General features: G+C 54.7%; 1 protein-coding gene across 1 annotated transcript; it reads right to left on the bottom strand.

Annotated features, from left to right (window-relative positions):
- Window positions 1-1,519: 1,519 nt before the first annotated feature.
- Window positions 1,520-20,070, bottom strand: LOC126062133 (uncharacterized). The gene is made up of 2 exons (XM_049859251.1): window positions 19,452-20,070; window positions 1,520-5,087 (listed from the first exon to the last, which is right to left on the bottom strand). The coding sequence occupies exons 1-2, from the start codon at window positions 19,937-19,939 to the stop codon at window positions 4,706-4,708; spliced, it is 870 nt and encodes a 289-aa protein (XP_049715208.1). The 5' UTR covers window positions 19,940-20,070; the 3' UTR covers window positions 1,520-4,705.
- Between the last annotated feature and the right edge of the window lie 1,312 nt (window positions 20,071-21,382).

Here is a 21,382-nt window from a genome sequence, read left to right as displayed (position 1 = left end):
TAGAGTCCCCTACGGAGATGCAACCGTCTCCACTCCAGCAGGAAGGCCCTGCTGAGACTTTGCAGAGCCCTGAAGAGGTTAAACCTCCAGTCCAGCAGGAGGCCCCATCTCAGTCTCCAGAGTCCCCTCAGGAGGTAGAACCTTTTTCAGTCCAGAAAGAGCCTTCAGCTGAACTTTCAGAGCCCCCTGAGATTGGAGAAACTTCTCCAGTCCAGCAAGGGGCACCAACACAGCTTCCAGAGACCCCTAAGGTAGGAGAGCCTTTTCCTATAGAGCAGTTCAGACTCCAGAGGCACCTGAGGAGAATGAACCTTCTCTAACCCAGGAGGAGGCCCAGATTCAGTCTCTAAAGCCACCTAAGGCAGTTATACCTCAGACTTCAGTGCTTCACAAGGTGATTCTTCAACCTCCAGGTCAGAATCAAACTCATCATTCAACCTTGTCCAGTATCACAATTCAACCAGTAGATGTGGCCCTTACCCTAACCCCAGAGCCTATTAAGGAGGTTCAATCATGTCTAATTCAGCAGGAAGCCCCAGCAGAGCCTCCAAAGCCCTCTGAGGAGGTTGAACATTCTGCAGACCTCGAGGAAGCTCCAGCAGAGCCTCCAAAGCCCTCTGAGGAAGCTGAAGCTTCTCCTGCCCTGCAGGAGGCTCCAGTTCAGCCTCCAAAGCCCTCCGAGGAGGTTGAACCCTCTCCAGTCCAGGAGGAATACCCAGTGCAGCCTCGAAATGCTACCAAAGAAGTTGAAGCTTCTCCCACCCAGCAGGAGGCCCAGCTCTGCCTCCACAGAGCCCAGAGGAGGTTGCATCTTCTTCAGTCCAGCAGGAAGTCCCAGCACAGTCTCCAATACTTCCACAGAAGGTTAAACCTTCTCCAACCCAGCAGCAGACCCCAACTCAGACTCCAGGGCCCCCTGATGAGGTTGAACCTTCCCCAGGCCAGCAGGAAGCTCCAGCACTACCTCCAAACCCACTAGAGGAAGATGGAACTTCTCCAGTTCAGCAGGCATCCCCATCTCTGCCTGCAGAACCATCCCAGTAGGTTGAGCCTTCTCCAGTGCAGCAGGAAGCCATAGCACAGTCTCTGAAACCTCTGCAGGAGGTTAAACCTCCAATACAGAAGGAGGCCCCAGGTCTGCCACCACAGCAACCAGAGGGGATTGAGGCTTCTTCAGTGCAGCAGAAAGCCCCAGCTCAGCCTCCAAAGGCCTCTGAGGAGGTTGAACCTTCTCCAGTCCAGCAGGAGACTCCAGCTCAGCCTCCAAAGCCCTCTGAGGAAGCTGAACCTTCTACACTCCAGGAGGGAGCCCCAGCTCAGGCTCTAAAGCCCTCTGAGGAGGCTGAACCTTCTCCAGTCCAGCAGGAGGCTCCAGCTAAGCCTCCAAAACCCTCTCGGGAGCTTGAACTTTCTCCAAAACAGCAGGAAAGCCCAGTTCAGCTCCCAAAGGTCTCTGAGGAGGTTGAACCTTCTACAGTCCAGCAGGAAGCCCCAGCTCAACCTCCAAAACCCTCTGAGGAATTGAACCTCTCCAGTCCAGCAGCATTCCCCAGGTCCACCTCTAGAGCGCCCTGAGGAGGTTGAACCCTCTCCAGTCCACCAGAAGGTTCCAGGTCCACATCCAAAGTGCCCTGAGGAGGTTGAGCCTTCCCCAGTCCAGCAAGGGGCCCCAGCTCTGCTTCCAGAGCTCCCTCAGGGGGAAGCCCCAGCACACCCTCCCCAACTTCCACAAGAGCTCAAACGTCCAACTTAGGAGAAGGCCACAGTTCCACCTCTGCCGCTCCCTGAATAGGTTGAAACCTCTCCAATGCAGCAGGAAATTCCAGCACAGCCTCCAAAGCCCTCTGAAGGTATTGAACCTTCTCCAAACCAGCAGGAATTTCCAGCTGAGCCTCCGAGGCCCCCCGAAGAAATTAAACCTCCAACAGGACAGGAGGCCCCAGCTCCACCTCCAGAGCTCCCTGAGGAGGGTGAACCTTCTCCAGTGCAGCAGGAAGGCCCAGCACAGCCCCCACAACCTCACCAAGAAGTTAAAGCTCCAACACAACAGTAGACCCCAGTTCCACTTCCAGAGCTCCCTCAGGGGGGCAAACCTTCTCCAGTCCAACAGGAAGTGTGAGCACAGCCATCAAAGCCTCCCCAGGAGGTGAAACCTTCTCCAACACAACAGGATGCCACGGTTCAGGCTCCAGAGCCTACTGAGGAGAGCTTCAAACTTCTCCAATTGAACAGGAAGCCCAAGTACAACCAGCAAGGCCTCTCCATGAGGTTACACCTTCTCCAGTTCAGCAGAAAGCTCCAGCTCAGCTTTCAAAGACTCCCCATCAGGATGAACCTTCTCTAGGCCAGCATGAGTCTCCATCTCAGCCTCCAAAGCCCTCTGAGGAAGCTGAAACTTCTTCAGTACAGGAGGCAGGCCCAGCACACACTCTGAAGACCTATGAGGAAGTTGAACCTTCTCCAGTCCAACAGGGTCTCCAGCTCTACTTCCAGAGCCCTGCTAAGGGGGTTAAACCTTCTCCATTCCAGCAGGAAACCCCAGCACAACCTCCAAAACCTCCCCAGGAGGTTAAACCTCCAATACGCCATGAAGCCCGGGCACAACCTCCTGAGAACTCTGAGGGTATTGCGCCTTTTCTAAACCAGCAGCAGATTCCAGCTGAGCCTTCAAAGCCCTCCAAGGAAACTAAACATTCTTCAACCCATGAGGAGGCTCCTGCTCTGGCTACAAACCCCACTGAGAACCCTGAACCTTCTATAGTACAGCAGGGAGACACACATCAGCCTCCACAGCTCTCTGAAGACATGGAAAATTACCCAGTCCAGCAGGAGGCCCTGGCTAAACCTCTTGAGCCTCCTACGGAGGTTATAACTCAAACTACCGCAAATCCTGAGGTTCCACCACAAGGTCAGAATCAAGCTTATCTTTCAAACTTACCCACTGTTACTGTTAAACCTGTTGATCTGCAGCTTGCCCTAACTCCAGAACACACTAAGGAGGTTCAGTCATGTCCAGCCCAGCATGAGGTCCCAGCTCAGCCTCCAGAGACTCCTGAGAAGGTGAAACGTAAGGATGTCAAACCTTCTCCAACCCAGCAGGAGTACTCAACTAAATCTCTAAAGTCAACTGAGGAGGTTGAAATTTCTCCAGTCCAACTAGAGGTCCCAGCTCAGGTGTCAGAGTCCCCAGATGAGGTTTTAACCCCATCTTCATTGCATGATGGACCGACAATTCAACCTCCAGGTCATCCTCGAGCTCACCATTCAGTCCTGCCTAAAGTATCCGTTAAACCTATGGTTGAGCATTCTCCAACACAGTGGGATGACCCAATTCAGCCTTCAGAGTCCCCTGAGGTCGTTGGACCCTTTTCAACCAAGGAGAAAATCCTAGCTCAGCCTCCAGATCCATCTAAGGAGGCTCACCCTTCTTCAGTTCAGCAAGAGGACCCAATTCAACTTCGAGATCCTCCTGAAGAATCTCAACATTCTCCAGTCAAGGAGGAGAAACCACCACAGCCCACAGAGCCCAATACAAAGGATGAAACTTGTCCATCACACTGGAGGACCTAGCTCAGCCTCCAGAATTCCTTGAGGAGGTTGAACATTCACGCATTCAACTCGATGGCCCAACACAGCTCCCAGACCCCGTTAAAGAGGATGAGCCTTCTCCAACCCAGCAGGAAGACCGACCACTCTATCCAGCACTCCCTGAGGAGGTTGAACCGTCTCCTGTCCTGCATGAGGGCCTAGCTCCACCTCCAGAGTTCCCTAAAGAGGTTGTAACTCAACCAGCAGAGCATCCTGAGGTGACAGTTTCACCTCCAGGTCAAGCCAAACTCAGCAGCCAACATTGGCCAAAGCTACAGTTAAATCTCTCTATCTAAAGCTTACCGTAACTACAGAGACCACTACAGAGTTGAATCTTCTCCAGACCAGCAAGGGGCCACAACTCAAAATCCAGAGCCCCTTGTTGAGGTCGAACCTTCTCCGAGCCAGCTGGTGGCCCGAATTCAAACTCCAGAGCATCGTACAGAGTATGTACCTTCTCCAGACCAGCAAGAGGTCTCATCACAATCTCCAGAGGCCACGGAGAAGGTTGAACCACCTCCAGTGCTGCAGGAGTCCCCAGCTCAGCCTCCAGTGTCTCCTACAGAGGTTGGACCTTCTCCAGTCCAGCAGGCAGGAAGTCTCAACAGAGCCTGGAGTAGTCCCTCAAGAATCCAAGTTCCTTAAGACAGCAGAAAGCCTCAGCTAAACCTCCAGAGCAACCTGAGGAATTTGAACCTCCTTCAAACAAAAATATACAGTAGACCCCAGCTGAGACTTCAGAGCCCCCTACAGAAGTTGTAACTCAACACATAGGGAATCAGCAGGTGACAGTTTCACCTACAGTTCACGGTGAAGCTCAGCATCAAACATTGCCCAATATCACAATTAAACCTCTGGATCTGGAGCTTACTATATCTTCACAACCCACTACAGAGACTGGACATTTTCCTACCCAAGTAGAGGCCTCATCCCAGCTTCCAAAGCCCCCTGAAAAGGCTGAACCTTCTTCAGTCCAACAGGAATCCCCAGTCAGCTTCCAGAGGCTTTTGAGGGGACAGAACCTTATTCAGCCCAGCAGGAGGCACCAGCTCAGGCTCCTGAGCGCCCTGAGGTGGTAGAATCTCCTCCGGTCCTGCAGGAGACTCCACCTCAGCCTCTAGAGTCTACTACACAGGTGGAAACTTCCCCAGAGCAGCACGAGATCCCATTTCAGAGTCCAGAGCCCCCCAAGGAGTTTGAACCTTCTCCAGTCCAGCAGGAGGCTCCGGCTCAGTCTCCCGAGCCACATACGCAGGCTAAAACTCCATCCCAGCAGGAGGCCCCAGCTCTTACACCAGAACCCACTAAGGAGGTAGAATCTTCTCTGGTCCAGCAGGAGACTCCATCTCAGGGTCCAGAGTCTCTTAAACACGTGGAAACGTTCCCCCAAAAGCAAGGAGTCCCGTTTCAGACTCCAGAGCCCCCAAAGGAGGTTGAACATTCGCCAGCCCAGCAGGAGGCTCCAGCTCAACCTGCAAAGCCCTCTGATGAGGTTGAACCTTCTCCAGGCCTGCAGGAAACCCCATCTCAGCCTCCAAATCCTCCGGAGAAAGTTAAATGTTGTCCAGTCCGGGGGGAAGTCCCAGCTCAGCCTCCAAAACCCTCTGAGGAGGTTGAAGCTTCTCCAGGCAGGAAGAAGGTCCAGCACAGCCTCCAGAGCCCTCTGAGGAGGTGGAAGATTGTCCAGTCCCGCAAGACGCTCCAGCTCATCCTCCAGAGCCCTCTGAGGAGGCTGAATCTTCTCCAGTCCAGCAGGAGGCTCCAGCTCGGCCTCCAAAACCCTCTCAGGAGGTTGAACTTTCTCCAACCCATCAGGAAGCCCCAGCACAGCCTCCAAAGCCCTCTGAGGCGGTTGAATCTTCTCAACTCCAGCAGAAAATCCCAGCACAGCCTCCAAAGCCCTCTGAGGAGGTTGAACCCTCTCCATTGCCACAGGAGGCTCCAGCTCGGCCTCCGAAGCCCTCTTAGGAGGTTGAACCTTCTTCAATCCAGCAGGAATTCCCAGTTCAGCCTCCAAAGCAGTCTGAGGCACATAAACCTTCTCCACTCCTGGAGGAATCCCAGGTGCAGCCTCCAAAGCCCTCTGAGGAGATCAAACCTTATCCAGTCCAGCAGGAAGCACCAGCTCAGCCTCTAAAGCCCTCTGAGTAAGTTGAACCTCCTCCAGTCCAACAGCATTTCCCAGGTCCACCTCCAGAGCGTCCTGAGGAGGTTGAACCTTCTCCAGTCCAGCTCCACTTCCAGAGTTCCCTGAGGAGGAAGCCCCATCACAGCCTCCTAAGCCTCCTCAAGAGGTCAAACCTCCAACCGAGCAGGAGGTCCCAGTTCCACCTCTAGAGCTCCCTGAGGAGGTCGAACCTTCTCCAGTGCAACAGGAACTTCCAACACAGCCTGCAAAGCCCTCTGAGGGTATTGAACCTTCTCCAAACCAGCAGGAATTTCCAGCTGAGCCTCCGAGGCCCCCCGAAGAAATTAAACCTCCAACAGGACAGGAGGCCCCAGCTCCACCTCCAGAGCTCCCTGAGGAGGGTGAACCTTCTCCCGTGCAGCAGGAAGGCCCAGCACGGCCTCCACAACCTCACCGAGAGGTTAAAGCTCCAACCCAACAGGAGACCCCAGCTCAAGTTCCAGAGCTCCCTGAGGACGGTGAACCTTCTCCAGTCCAACAGGAAGGGACAGCCCAGCCACCAAAGCCTCCCCACAAGGTGAAACCTTCTCCAGCCCGACAGGAGGCCCAGGTTCAGCCTTCAGAGCCCACTGAGGAGGTTCAACCTTCTCCAGTTGAGCAGGAGGAAGCTCCAGTACAACCACCAAGGCCTCTTGATGAGGTTAAACATCCAGCTCAGCAGGAAGCTCCAGCTTAGCTTCCAAAGCCTTCCCATGAGGTTGAACCTTCTGCAGGCCTGCAGACGGCTCCAGCTCAGCCTCCAGAGCCCCCCTGAGGGGGTCAAACCTTCTCCAGTCCAGTCTCCTGAGTGCCCTGAGGTGGTAGAATCTTCTCCGGTCCTAGAGGAGACTCCACCTCAGCCTCTAGAGTCTACTACACAGGTGGAAACTTCCCCAGAGCAGCACGAGATCCCATTTCAGAGTCCAGAGCCCCCCAAGGAGTTTGAACCTTCTCCAGTCCAGCAGGAGGCTCAGGCTCAGTCTCCCGAGCCACCTACCCAAGTTAAACCTCCATCCCAGGAGGAGGCCCCAGCTCTTACACGAGAACCCACTAAGGAGGTAGAATCTTCTCTGGTCCAGCAGGAGACTCCGTCTCAGCGTCCAGAGTCTCTTACACAGGTGGAAACTTTCCCCCAAAAGCAAGGAGTCCCGTTTCAGACTCCAGAGCCCCCAAAGGAGGTTGAACATTCGCCAGCCCAGCAGGAGGCTCCAGCTCAGCCTGCAAAGCCCTCTGATGAGGATGAACCTTCTCCAGGCCTGCAGGAAACCCCATCTCAGCCTCCAAATCCTCCGGAGAAAGTTAAATGTTGTCCAGTCCGGGGGGAAGTCCCAGCTCAGCCTCCAAAACCCTCTGAGGAGGTTGAAGCTTCTCCAGGCAGGAGGAAGGCCCAGCACAGCCTCCAGAGCCCTCTGAGGAGGTGGAAGATTGTCCAGTCCCGCAAGACGCTCCAGCTCATCCTCCAGTGCCCTCTGAGGAGGCTGAATCTTCTCCAGTCCAGCAGGAGGCTCCAGCTCTGCCTCCAAAACTCTCTCAGGAGGTTGAACTTTCTCCAACCCATCAGGAAGCCCCAGCACAGCCTCCAAAGCCCTCTGAGGTTGTTGAATCTTCTCAACTCTAGCAGAAAATCCCAGCACAGCCTCCAAAGCCCTCTGAGGAGTTTGAACCCTCTCCATTGCCACAGGAGGCTCCAGCTCGGCCTCCGAAGCCCTCTTAGGAGGTTGAACCTTCTTCAATCCAGCAGGAATTCCCAGTTCAGCCTCCAAAGCAGTCTGAGGCACATAAACCTTCTCCACTCCTGGAGGAATCCCAGGTGCAGCCTCCAAAGCCCTCTGAGGAGATCAAACCTTATCCAGTCCAGCAGGAAGCACCAGCTCAGCCTCTAAAGCCCTCTGAGTAAGTTGAACCTCCTCCAGTCCAACAGCATTTCCCAGGTCCACCTCCAGAGCGTCCTGAGGAGGTTGAACCTTCTCCAGTCCAGCTCCACTTCCAGAGGTCCCTGAGGAGGAAGCCCCATCACAGCCTCCCAAGCCTCCTCAAGAGGTCAAACCTCCAACTGAGCAGGAGGTCCCAGTTCCACCTCTAGAGCTCCCTGAGGAGGTCGAACCTTCTCCAGTGCAACAGGAACTTCCAACACAGCCTGCAAAGCCCTCTGAGGGTATTGAACCTTCTCCAAACCAGCAGGAATTTCCAGCTGAGCCTCCGAGGCCCCCCGAAGAAATTAAACCTCCAACAGGACAGGAGGCCCCAGCTCCACCTCCAGAGCTCCCTGAGGAGGGTGAACCTTCTCCCGTGCAGCAGGAAGGCCCAGCACGGCCTCCACAACCTCACCGAGAGGTTAAAGCTCCAACCCAACAGGAGACCCCAGCTCAAGTTCCAGAGCTCCCTGAGGACGGTGAACCTTCTCCAGTCCAACAGGAAGGGACAGCCCAGCCACCAAAGCCTCCCCACAAGGTGAAACCTTCTCCAGCCCAACAGGAGGCCCAGGTTCAGCCTCCAGAGCCCACTGAGGAGGTTCAACCTTCTCCAGTTGAGCAGGAGGAAGCTCCAGTACAACCACCAAGGCCTCTTGATGAGGTTAAACATCCAGCTCAGCAGGAAGCTCCAGCTTAGCTTCCAAAGCCTTCCCATGAGGTTGAACCTTCTGCAGGCCTGCAGGAGGCTCCAGCTCAGCCTCCAGAGCCCCCCTGAGGGGGTCAAACCTTCTCCAGTCCAGCAGGAAACCCCAGCACAACCTCCAAAACTTCCCCAGGAGGTTAAAACTCCAATACCCCATGAAGCCCAGGCTCAACCTCCTGAGCCCTCTGAGGGTACTGCACCTTTTCTAAATCAGCAGCAGGTTCCAGCTGAGCCTTCAAGGCCCTCCAAGGAACTTAAACCTTCTTCAACGCATGAGGAGGCTCCTGCTCCAGCTAGAAAGTCCACTGAGGAACCTGGACCTTCTCCAGTACAGCAGGGGGACACACATCAGCCTGCACGGCTCCCTGAACACGTGGAACCTTAACCAGTCCAGCAGGGGGCCCTGGCTAAACCTCTCGAGCCTCCTACAGAGGTTATAACTCAAACTACCGCAAATCATGAAGCTCCACCACCAGGTCAGAATCAAGCTTATCTTTCAAACTTGCCCAGTGTTACCGTTAAACCTGTTGATCTGCAGCTTACCCTAACTCCAGGACACACTAAGGAGGTTCAGTCATGTCCAGCCCAGCATGAGGTCCCAGCTCAGCCTCCAGAGACTCCTGAGAAGGTGAAACGTAAGGATGTCAAACCTTCTCCCACCCAGCAGGAGTACTCCACTAAGCCTCCAAATTGCACTGAGGAGGTTGAACTTTCTCCAGTCCAAGTACAGGTCCCAGTGCAGCCTCCAGAGTTCCCAAATGAGGTTTTAACCCTACCTTCATTGCATGATGGACTGACAATTCATCCTCCAGGTCATCCTCAAGCTCACCATTCAGTCCTGCCTAAGAGAGAAATTATCCGTTAAACCTATGGTTGAGCATTCTCCAACACAGTGGGATGACCCAATTCAGCCTTCAGAGTCCCCTGAGGACGTTGGACCCTTTTCCACCGAGGAGCAAATCCTAGCTCAGCCTCCAGATCCATCTAAGGAGGCTCACCCTTCTTCAGTTCAGCAAGAGGACCCAATTCAACTTCGAGATCCTCCTGACAAATCTCAACCTTCTCCAGTGGAGCAGGAGAAACCACCACAGCCCACAGAGCCCAGTAAGAAGGATGAAAGCTTGTCCAGCACACCAGAGGACTTAGCTCAGCCTCCAGAGTTCTTTGCGGAGTTTGAACATTCACGCGTTCAACTGGATGGCCCAACACAGCTCCCAGACCCCGTTAAAGAGGATGAGCCTTCTCCAACCCAGCAGGAAGACCGACCACTATCTCCAGCGCTCCCTGAGGAGATTGAACCTTCTCCAGTCCTGCATGAGGGCCTAGCTCCACCTCCAGAGTTCCCTGCAGAGATTGTATCTCAACCAGCAGGGCACCCTGAGGTGACGGTTTCACATCCAGGTCAAGGCAAAACTCAGCATCCAACGTTGGCCAAAACCACAGTTAAATCGCTCTATCTGGAGCTTGTCATGACTACAGAGGCTACTACAGAGTTCAACCTTCTCCAGACTAGTAGGGGGCCACAACTCAATAACCAGAGCCCCTTGTTGAGGTCGAACTTGCTCCGAGCCAGCTGGTGGCCCCAACTCAAACTCCAGAGCATCCCACGGAGTGTGTACCTTCTCCAGACCAGCAATTGGTCTCATCGCAATCTCCAGAGTCCACGGAGGAGGTTGAACCACCTCCAGTGCTGCAGGAGTCCCCAGCTCAGCCTCCAGAGTCTACCGAGGAGTCTGAACCATATCCAGCCCTGCAGGAGGCCTCAGCTTAGCCTTCAGTGTCTCCTACGGACGTTGGACCTTCTCCAGTCCAGCAGGCAGGAAGTCTCAACAGAGCCTGGAGTTGCCGCTCGAGAATCCAAGTTCCTTAAGACAGCAGAAAGCCTCAGCTAAACCTCCAGAGCAACCTGAGGAACTTCAACCTCCTTCAAACATACAGGAGACCCCAACTGAGACTTCAGAGCCGCCACCTACAGAAGTTGTAACTCAACACACAGGGCATCAGGAGGTGACAGTTTCACCTACAGTTCAGAATCAAGCTCAGCATCCAACATTGCCCAATATCACAATTAAACCTCTGAATCTGGAGCTTACTCTATCTTCACAACCCACTACAGAGACTGGACCTTTTCCTACCCAAGTAGAGGCTTCATCCCAGCTTCCAAAGCCCCCTGAAAAGGCTGAACCTTCTTCAGTCCGACAGGAATTCCCAGTCAGCTTCCAGAGGCTTCTGAGGGGACAGAACCTTATTCAGCCCAGCAGGAGGCACCAGCTCAGTGTCCTGCATGCCCCGAGGTGGTAGAATCTTCTCTAGTCCTGCAGGAGACTCCACCTCAGCCTCTAGAGTCTACTACACAGGTGGAAACTTCCCCAGAGCAGCACGAGATCCCATTTCAGAGTCCAGAGCCCCCCAAGGAGTTTGAACCTTCTCCAGTCCAGCAGGAGGCTCCGGCTCAGTCTCCCGAGCCACCTACCCAAGTGAAACCTCCATCCCAGGAGGAGGCCCCAGCTCTTACACCAGAACCCACTAAGGTGGTAGAATCTTCTCTGGTCCAGCAGGAGACTCCGTCTCAGCGTCCAGAGTCTCTTACACAGGTGGAAACTTTCCCCCAAAAGCAAGGAGTCCCGTTTCAGACTCCAGAGCCCCCAAAGGAGGTTGAACATTCGCCAGCCCAGCAGGAGGCTCCAGCTCAGCCTGCAAAGCCCTCTGATGAGGATGAACCTTCTCCAGGCCTGCAGGAAACCCCATCTCAGCCTCCAAATCCTCCAGAGAAAGTTAAATGTTGTCCAGTCCGGGGGGAAGTCCCAGCTCAGCCTCCAAAACCCTCTGAGGAGGTTGAAGCTTCTCCAGGCAGGAAGAAGGCCCAGCACAGCCTCCAGAGCCCTCTGAGGAGGTGGAAGATTGTCCAGTCCCGCAAGACGCTCCAGCTCATCCTCCAGAGCCCTCTGAGGAGGCTGAATCTTCTCCAGTCCAGCAGGAGGCTCCAGCTCTGCCTCCAAAACCCTCTCAGGAGGTTGAACTTTCTCCAACCCATCAGGAAGCCCCAGCACAGCCTCCAAAGCCCTCTGAGGTGGTTGAATCTTCTCAACTCCAGCAGAAAATCCCAGCACAGCCTCCAAAGCCCTCTGAGGCGGCTGAATCTTCTCAACTCCAGCAGAAAATCCCAGCACAGCCTCCAAAGCCCTCTGAGTCGGTTGAATCTTCTTAACTCCAGCAGAAAATCCCAGCACAGCCTCCAAAGCCCTCTGAGGAGGTTGAACCCTCTCCATTGCCACAGGAGGCTCCAGCTCGGCCTCCGAAGCCCTCTTAGGAGGTTGAACCTTCTTCAATCCAGCAGGAATTTCCAGTTCAGCCTCCAAAGCAGTCTGAGGCACATAAACCTTCTCCACTCCTGGAGGAATCCCAGGTGCAGCCTCCAAAGCCCTCTGAGGAGATCAAACCTTATCCAGTCCAGCAGGAAGCACCAGCTCAGCCTCTACAACCCTCTCAGTAAGTTGAACCTCCTCCAGTCCAACAGCATTTCCCAGGTCCACCTCCAGAGCGTCCTGAGGAGGTTGAACCTTCTCCAGTCCAGCTCCACTTCCAGAGGTCCCTGAGGAGGAAGCCCCATCACAGCCTCCCAAGCCTCCTCAAGAGGTCAAACCTCCAACTGAGCAGGAGGTCCCAGTTCCACCTCTAGAGCTCCCTGAGGAGGTCGAACCTTCTCCAGTGCAACAGGAACTTCCAACACAGCCTGCAAAGCCCTCTGAGGGTATTGAACCTTCTCCAAACCAGCAGGAATTTCCAGCTGAGCCTCCGAGGCCCCCCGAAGAAATTAAACCTCCAACAGGACAGGAGGCCCCAGCTCCACCTCCAGAGCTCCCTGAGGAGGGTGAACCTTCTCCCGTGCAGCAGGAAGGCCCAGCACGGCCTCCACAACCTCACCGAGAGGTTAAAGCTCCAACCCAACAGGAGACCCCAGCTCAAGTTCCAGAGCTCCCTGAGGACGGTGAACCTTCTCCAGTCCAACAGGAAGGGACAGCCCAGCCACCAAAGCCTCCCCACAAGGTGAAACCTTCTCCAGCCCAACAGGAGGCCCAGGTTCAGCCTCCAGAGCCCACTGAGGAGGTTCAACCTTCTCCAGTTGAGCAGGAGGAAGCTCCAGTACAACCACCAAGGCCTCTTGATGAGGTTAAACATCCAGCTCAGCAGGAAGCTCCAGCTTAGCTTCCAAAGCCTTCCCATGAGGTTGAACCTTCTGCAGGCCTGCAGGAGGCTCCAGCTCAGCCTCCAGAGCCCCCCTGAGGGGGTCAAACCTTCTCCAGTCCAGCAGGAAACCCCAGCACAACCTCCAAAACTTCCCCAGGAGGTTAAAACTCCAATACCCCATGAAGCCCAGGCTCAACCTCCTGAGCCCTCTGAGGGTACTGCACCTTTTCTAAATCAGCAGCAGGTTCCAGCTGAGCCTTCAAGGCCCTCCAAGGAACTTAAACCTTCTTCAACGCATGAGGAGGCTCCTGCTCCAGCTAGAAAGTCCACTGAGGAACCTGGACCTTCTCCAGTACAGCAGGGGGACACACATCAGCCTGCACGGCTCCCTGAACACGTGGAACCTTAACCAGTCCAGCAGGGGGCCCTGGCTAAACCTCTCGAGCCTCCTACGGAGGTTATAACTCAAACTACCGCAAATCATGAAGCTCCACCACCAGGTCAGAATCAAGCTTATCTTTCAAACTTGCCCAGTGTTACCGTTAAACCTGTTGATCTGCAGCTTACCCTAACTCCAGGACACACTAAGGAGGTTCAGTCATGTCCAGCCCAGCATGAGGTCCCAGCTCAGCCTCCAGAGACTCCTGAGAAGGTGAAACGTAAGGATGTCAAACCTTCTCCCACCCAGCAGGAGTACTCCACTAAGCCTCCAAATTGCACTGAGGAGGTTGAACTTTCTCCAGTCCAAGTACAGGTCCCAGTGCAGCCTCCAGAGTTCCCAAATGAGGTTTTAACCCTACCTTCATTGCATGATGGACTGACAATTCATCCTCCAGGTCATCCTCAAGCTCACCATTCAGTCCTGCCTAAGAGAGAAATTATCCGTTAAACCTATGGTTGAGCATTCTCCAACACAGTGGGATGACCCAGTTCAGCCTTCAGAGTCCCCTGAGGACGTTGGACCCTTTTCCACCGAGGAGCAAATCCTAGCTCAGCCTCCAGATCCATCTAAGGAGGCTCACCCTTCTTCAGTTCAGCAAGAGGACCCAATTCAACTTCGAGATCCTCCTGACAAATCGCAACCTTCTCCAGTGGAGCAGGAGAAACCACCACAGCCCACAGAGCCCAGTAAGAAGGATGAAAGCTTGTCCAGCACACCAGAGGACATAGCTCAGCCTCCAGAGTTCTTTGCGGAGTTTGAACATTCACGCGTTCAACTGGATGGCCCAACACAGCTCCCAGACCCCGTTAAAGAGGATGAGCCTTCTCCAACCCAGCAGGAAGACCGACCACTATCTCCAGCGCTCCCTGAGGAGATTGAACCTTCTCCAGTCCTGCATGAGGGCCTAGCTCCACCTCCAGAGTTCCCTGCAGAGATTGTATCTCAACCAGCAGGGCACCCTGAGGTGACGGTTTCACATCCAGGTCAAGGCAAAACTCAGCATCCAACGTTGGCCAAAACCACAGTTAAATCGCTCTATCTGGAGCTTGTCATGACTACAGAGGCTACTACAGAGTTCAACCTTCTCCAGACTAGTAGGGGGCCACAACTCAATAACCAGAGCCCCTTGTTGAGGTCGAACTTGCTCCGAGCCAGCTGGTGGCCCCAACTCAAACTCCAGAGCATCCCACGGAGTGTGTACCTTCTCCAGACCAGCAATTGGTCTCATCGCAATCTCCAGAGTCCACGGAGGAGGTTGAACCACCTCCAGTGCTGCAGGAGTCCCCAGCTCAGCCTCCAGAGTCTACCGAGGAGTCTGAACCATATCCAGCCCTGCAGGAGGCCTCAGCTTAGCCTTCAGTGTCTCCTACGGACGTTGGACCTTCTCCAGTCCAGCAGGCAGGAAGTCTCAACAGAGCGTGGAGTTGCCGCTCGAGAATCCAAGTTCCTTAAGACAGCAGAAAGCCTCAGCTAAACCTCCAGAGCAACCTGAGGAACTTCAACCTCCTTCAAACATACAGGAGACCCCGACTGAGACTTCAGAGCTGCCACCTACAGAAGTTGTAACTCAACACACAGGGCATCAGGAGGTGACAGTTTCACCTACAGTTCAGAATCAAGCTCAGCATCCAACATTGCCCAATATCACAATTAAACCTCTGAATCTGGAGCTTACTCTATCTTCACAACCCACTACAGAGACTGGACCTTTTCCTACCCAAGTAGAGGCTTCATCCCAGCTTCCAAAGCCCCCTGAAAAGGCTGAACCTTCTTCAGTCCAACAGGAATTCCCAGTCAGCTTCCAGAGGCTTCTGAGGGGACAGAACCTTATTCAGCCCAGCAGGAGGCACCAGCTCAGTGTCCTGCATGCCCCGAGGTGGTAGAATCTTCTCTAGTCCTGCAGGAGACTCCACCTCAGCCTCTAGAGTCTACTACACAGGTGGAAACTTCCCCAGAGCAGCACGAGATCCCATTTCAGAGTCCAGAGCCCCCCAAGGAGTTTGAACCTTCTCCAGTCCAGCAGGAGGCTCCGGCTCATTCTCCCGAGCTACGTACCCAAGTGAAACCTCGATCCCAGGAGGAGGCCCCAGCTCTTACACCAGAACCCACTAAGGTGGTAGAATCTTCTCTGGTCCAGCAGGAGACTCCGTCTCAGCGTCCAGAGTCTCTTACACAGGTGGAAACTTTCCCCCAAAAGCAAGGAGTCCCGTTTCAGACTCCAGAGCCCCCAAAGGAGGTTGAACATTCGCCAGCCCAGCAGGAGGCTCCAGCTCAGCCTGCAAAGCCCTCTGATGAGGATGAACCTTCTCCAGGCCTGCAGGAAACCCCATCTCAGCCTCCAAATCCTCCAGAGAAAGTTAAATGTTGTCCAGTCCGGGGGGAAGTCCCAGCTCAGCCTCCAAAACCCTCTGAGGAGGTTGAAGCTTCTCCAGGCAGGAAGAAGGCCCAGCACAGCCTCCAGAGCCCTCTGAGGAGGTGGAAGATTGTCCAGTCCCGCAAGACGCTCCAGCTCATCCTCCAGAGCCCTCTGAGGAGGCTGAATCTTCTCCAGTGCAGCAGGAGGCTCCAGCTCTGCCTCCAAAACCCTCTCAGGAGGTTGAACTTTCTCCAACCCATCAGGAAGCCCCAGCACAGCCTCCAAAGCCCTCTGAGGCGGTTGAATCTTCTCAACTCCAGCAGAAAATCCCAGCACAGCCTCCAAAGCCCTCTGAGGCGGCTGAATCTTCTCAACTCCAGCAGAAAATCCCAGCACAGCCTCCAAAGCCCTCTGAGGAGGTTGAACCCTCTCCATTGCCACAGGAGGCTCCAGCTCGGCCTCCGAAGCCCTCTTAGGAGGTTGAACCTTCTTCAATCCAGCAGGAATTCCCAGTTCAGCCTCCAAAGCAGTCTGAGGCACATAAACCTTCTCCACTCCTGGAGGAATCCCAGGTGCAGCCTCCAAAGCCCTCTGAGGAGATCAAACCTTATCCAGTCCAGCAGGAAGCACCAGCTCAGCCTCTACAACCCTCTGAGTAAGTTGAACCTCCTCCAGTCCAACAGCATTTCCCAGGTCCACCTCCAGAGCGTCCTGAGGAGGTTGAACCTTCTCCAGTCCAGCTCCACTTCCAGAGGTCCCTGAGGAGGAAGCCCCATCACAGCCTCCCAAGCCTCCTCAAGAGGTCAAACCTCCAACTGAGCAGGAGGTCCCAGTTCCACCTCTAGAGCTCCCTGAGGAGGTCGAACCTTCTCCAGTGCAACAGGAACTTCCAACACAGCCTGCAAAGCCCTCTGAGGGTATTGAACCTTCTCCAAACCAGCAGGGATTTCCAGCTGAGCCTCCGAGGCCCCCCGAAGAAATTAAACCTCCAACAGGACAGGAGGCCCCAGCTCCACCTCCAGAGCTCCCTGAGGAGGGTGAACCTTCTCCCGTGCAGCAGGAAGGCCCAGCACGGCCTCCACAACCTCACCGAGAGGTTAAAGCTCCAACCCAACAGGAGACCCCAGCTCAAGTTCCAGAGCTCCCTGAGGACGGTGAACCTTCTCCAGTCCAACAGGAAGGGACAGCCCAGCCACCAAAGCCTCCCCACAAGGTGAAACCTTCTCCAGCCCAACAGGAGGCCCAGGTTCAGCCTCCAGAGCCCACTGAGGAGGTTCAACCTTCTCCAGTTGAGCAGGAGGAAGCTCCAGTACAACCACCAAGGCCTCTTGATGAGGTTAAACATCCAGCTCAGCAGGAAGCTCCAGCTTAGCTTCCAAAGCCTTCCCATGAGGTTGAACCTTCTGCAGGCCTGCAGGAGGCTCCAGCTCAGCCTCCAGAGCCCCCCTGAGGGGGTCAAACCTTCTCCAGTCCAGCAGGAAACCCCAGCACAACCTCCAAAACTTCCCCAGGAGGTTAAAACTCCAATACCCCATGAAGCCCAGGCTCAACCTCCTGAGCCCTCTGAGGGTACGGCACCTTTTCTAAATCAGCAGCATATTCCAGCTGAGCCTTCAAGGCCCTCCAAGGAACTTAAACCTTCTTCAACGCATGAGGAGGCTCCTGCTCCAGCTAGAAAGTCCACTGAGGAACCTGGACCTTCTCCAGTACAGCAGGGGGACACACATCAGCCTGCACGGCTCCCTGAACACGTGGAACCTTAACCAGTCCAGCAGGGGGCCCTGGCTAAACCTCTCGAGCCTCCTACAGAGGTTATAACTCAAACTACCGCAAATCATGAAGCTCCACCACCAGGTCAGAATCAAGCTTATCTTTCAAACTTGCCCAGTGTTACCGTTAAACCTGTTGATCTGCAGCTTACCCTAACTCCAGGACACACTAAGGAGGTTCAGTCATGTCCAGCCCAGCATGAGGTCCCAGCTCAGCCTCCAGAGACTCCTGAGAAGGTGAAACGTAAGGATGTCAAACCTTCTCCCACCCAGCAGGAGTACTCCACTAAGCCTCCAAATTGCACTGAGGAGGTTGAACTTTCTCCAGTCCAAGTACAGGTCCCAGTGCAGCCTCCAGAGTTCCCAAATGAGGTTTTAACCCTACCTTCATTGCATGATGGACTGACAATTCATCCTCCAGGTCATCCTCAAGCTCACCATTCAGTCCTGCCTAAGAGAGAAATTATCCGTTAAACCTATGGTTGAGCATTCTCCAACACAGTGGGATGACCCAGTTCAGCCTTCAGAGTCCCCTGAGGACGTTGGACCCTTTTCCACCGAGGAGCAAATCCTAGCTCAGCCTCCAGATCCATCTAAGGAGGCTCACCCTTTTTCAGTTCAGCAAGAGGACCCAATTCAACTTCGAGATCCTCCTGACAAATCTCAACCTTCTCCAGTGGAGCAGGAGAAACCACCGCAGCCCACAGAGCCCAGTAAGAAGGATGAAGCTTGTCCAGCACACCAGAGGACTTAGCTCAGCCTCCAGAGTTCCTTGCGGAGTTTGAACATTCACGCGTTCAACTGGATGGCCCAACACAGCTCCCAGACCCCGTTAAAGAGGATGAGCCTTCTCCAACCCAGCAGGAAGACCGACCACTATCTCCAGCGCTCCCTGAGGAGATTGAACCTTCTCCAGTCCTGCATGAGGGCCTAGCTCCACCTCCAGAGTTCCCTGCAGAGATTGTATCTCAACCAGCAGGGCACCCTGAGGTGACGGTTTCACATCCAGGTCAAGGCAAAACTCAGCATCCAACGTTGGCCAAAGCCACAGTTAAATCGCTCTATCTGGAGCTTGTCATGACTACAGAGGCTACTACAGAGTTCAACCTTCTCCAGACTAGTAGGGGGCCACAACTCAATAACCAGAGCCCCTTGTTGAGGTCGAACTTGCTCCGAGCCAGCTGGTGGCCCCAACTCAAACTCCAGAGCATCCCACAGAGTGTGTACCTTCTCCAGACCAGCAATTGGTCTCATCGCAATCTCCAGAGTCCACGGAGGAGGTTGAACCACCTCCAGTGCTGCAGGAGTCCCCAGCTCAGCCTCCAGAGTCTACCGAGGAGTCTGAACCATATCCAGCCCTGCAGGAGGCCTCAGCTTAGCCTTCAGTGTCTCCTACGGACGTTGGACCTTCTCCAGTCCAGCAGGCAGGAAGTCTCAACAGAGCCTGGAGTTGCCACTCGAGAATCCAAGTTCCTTAAGACAGCAGAAAGCCTCAGCTAAACCTCCAGAGCAACCTGAGGAACTTCAACCTCCTTCAAACATACAGGAGACCCCGACTGAGACTTCAGAGCCACCTACAGAAGTTGTAACTCAACACACAGGGCATCAGGAGGTGACAGTTTCACCTACAGTTCAGAATCAAGCTCAGCATCCAACATTGCCCAATATCACAATTAAACCTCTGAATCTGGAGCTTACTCTATCTTCACAACCCACTACAGAGACTGGACCTTTTCCTACCCAAGTAGAGGCTTCATCCCAGCTTCCAAAGCCCCCTGAAAAGGCTGAACCTTCTTCAGTCCAACAGGAATCCCCAGTCAGCTTCCAGAGGCTTCTGAGGGCCAGAACCTTATTCAGCCCAGCAGGAGGCACCAGCTCAGTGTCCTGCATGCCCCGAGGTGGTAGAATCTTCTCTAGTCCTGCAGGAGACTCCACCTCAGCCTCTAGAGTCTACTACACAGGTGGAAACTTCCCCAGAGCAGCACGAGATCCCATTTCAGAGTCCAGAGCCCCCCAAGGAGTTTGAACCTTCTCCAGTCCAGCAGGAGGCTCCGGCTCAGTCTCCCGAGCCACCTACCCAAGTGAAACCTCGATCCCAGGAGGAGGCCCCAGCTCTTACACCAGAACCCACTAAGGTGGTAGAATCTTCTCTGGTCCAGCAGGAGACTCCGTCTCAGCGTCCAGAGTCTCTTACACAGGTGGAAACTTTCTCCCAAAAGCAAGGAGTCCCGTTTCAGACTCCAGAGCCCCCAAAGGAGGTTGAACATTCGCCAGCCCAGCAGGAGGCTCCAGCTCAGCCTGCAAAGCCCTCTGATGAGGATGAACCTTCTCCAGGCCTGCAGGAAACCCCATCTCAGCCTCCAAATCCTCCAGAGAAAGTTAAATGTTGTCCAGTCCGGGGGGAAGTCCCAGCTCAGCCTCCAAAACCCTCTGAGGAGGTTGAAGCTTCTCCAGGCAGGAAGAAGGCCCAGCACAGCCTCCAGAGCCCTCTGAGGAGGTGGAAGATTGTCCAGTCCCGCAAGACGCTCCAGCTCATCCTCCAGAGCCCTCTGAGGAGGCTGAATCTTCTCCAGTCCAGCAGGAGGCTCCAGCTCTGCCTCCAAAACCCTCTCAGGAGGTTGAACTTTCTCCAACCCATCAGGAAGCCCCAGCACAGCCTCCAAAGCCCTCTGAGGCGGTTGAATCTTCTCAACTCCAGCAGAAAATCCCAGCACAGCCTCCAAAGCCCTCTGAGGCGGCTGAATCTTCTCAACTCCAGCAGAAAATCCCAGCACAGCCTCCAAAGCCCTCTGAGGAGGTTGAACCCTCTCCATTGCCACAGGGGGCTCCAGCTCGGCCTCCGAAGCCCTCTTAGGAGGTTGAACCTTCTTCAATCCAGCAGGAATTCCCAGTTCAGCCTCCAAAGCAGTCTGAGGCACATAAACCTTCTCCACTCCTGGAGGAATCCCAGGTGCAGCCTCCAAAGCCCTCTGAGGAGATCAAACCTTATCCAGTCCAGCAGGAAGCACCAGCTCAGCCTCTACAACCCTCTGAGTAAGTTGAACCTCCTCCAGTCCAACAGCATTTCCCAGGTCCACCTCCAGAGCGTCCTGAGGAGGTTGAACCTTCTCCAGTCCAGCTCCACTTCCAGAGGTCCCTGAGGAGGAAGCCCCATCACAGCCTCCCAAGCCTCCTCAAGAGGTCAAACCTCCAACTGAGCAGGAGGTCCCAGTTCCACCTCTAGAGCTCCCTGAGGAGGTCGAACCTTCTCCAGTGCAACAGGAACTTCCAACACAGCCTGCAAAGCCCTCTGAGGGTATTGAACCTTCTCCAAACCAGCAGGAATTTCCAGCTGAGCCTCCGAGGCCCCCCGAAGAAATTAAACCTCCAACAGGACAGGAGGCCCCAGCTCCACCTCCAGAGCTCCCTGAGGAGGGTGAACCTTCTCCCGTGCAGCAGGAAGGCCCAGCACGGCCTCCACAACCTCACCGAGAGGTTAAAGCTCCAACCCAACAGGAGACCCCAGCTCAAGTTCCAGAGCTCCCTGAGGACGGTGAACCTTCTCCAGTCCAACAGGAAGGGACAGCCCAGCCACCAAAGCCTCCCCACAAGGTGAAACCTTCTCCAGCCCAACAGGAGGCCCAGGTTCAGCCTCCAGAGCCCACTGAGGAGGTTCAACCTTCTCCAGTTGAGCAGGAGGAAGCTCCAGTACAACCACCAAGGCCTCTTGATGAGGTTAAACATCCAGCTCAGCAGGAAGCTCCAGCTTAGCTTCCAAAGCCTTCCCATGAGGTTGAACCTTCTGCAGGCCTGCAGGAGGCTCCAGCTCAGCCTCCAGAGCCCCCCTGAGGGGGTCAAACCTTCTCCAGTCCAGCAGGAAACCCCAGCACAACCTCCAAAACTTCCCCAGGAGGTTAAAACTCCAATACCCCATGAAGCCCAGGCTCAACCTCCTGAGCCCTCTGAGGGTACGGCACCTTTTCTAAATCAGCAGCATATTCCAGCTGAGCCTTCAAGGCCCTCCAAGGAACTTAAACCTTCTTCAACGCATGAGGAGGCTCCTGCTCCAGCTAGAAAGTCCACTGAGGAACCTGGACCTTCTCCAGTACAGCAGGGGGACACACATCAGCCTGCACGGCTCCCTGAACACGTGGAACCTTAACCAGTCCAGCAGGGGGCCCTGGCTAAACCTCTCGAGCCTCCTACGGAGGTTATAACTCAAACTACCGCAAATCATGAAGCTCCACCACCAGGTCAGAATCAAGCTTATCTTTCAA

This window comes from Elephas maximus, chromosome 19 (genome assembly GCF_024166365.1).
Source record: "Elephas maximus indicus isolate mEleMax1 chromosome 19, mEleMax1 primary haplotype, whole genome shotgun sequence".
Taxonomy (NCBI): domain Eukaryota; kingdom Metazoa; phylum Chordata; class Mammalia; order Proboscidea; family Elephantidae; genus Elephas; species Elephas maximus.
The sequence above is the reverse complement of the archived record's forward strand: the minus strand, read 5'-3'. Positions and strand labels throughout refer to the sequence as shown.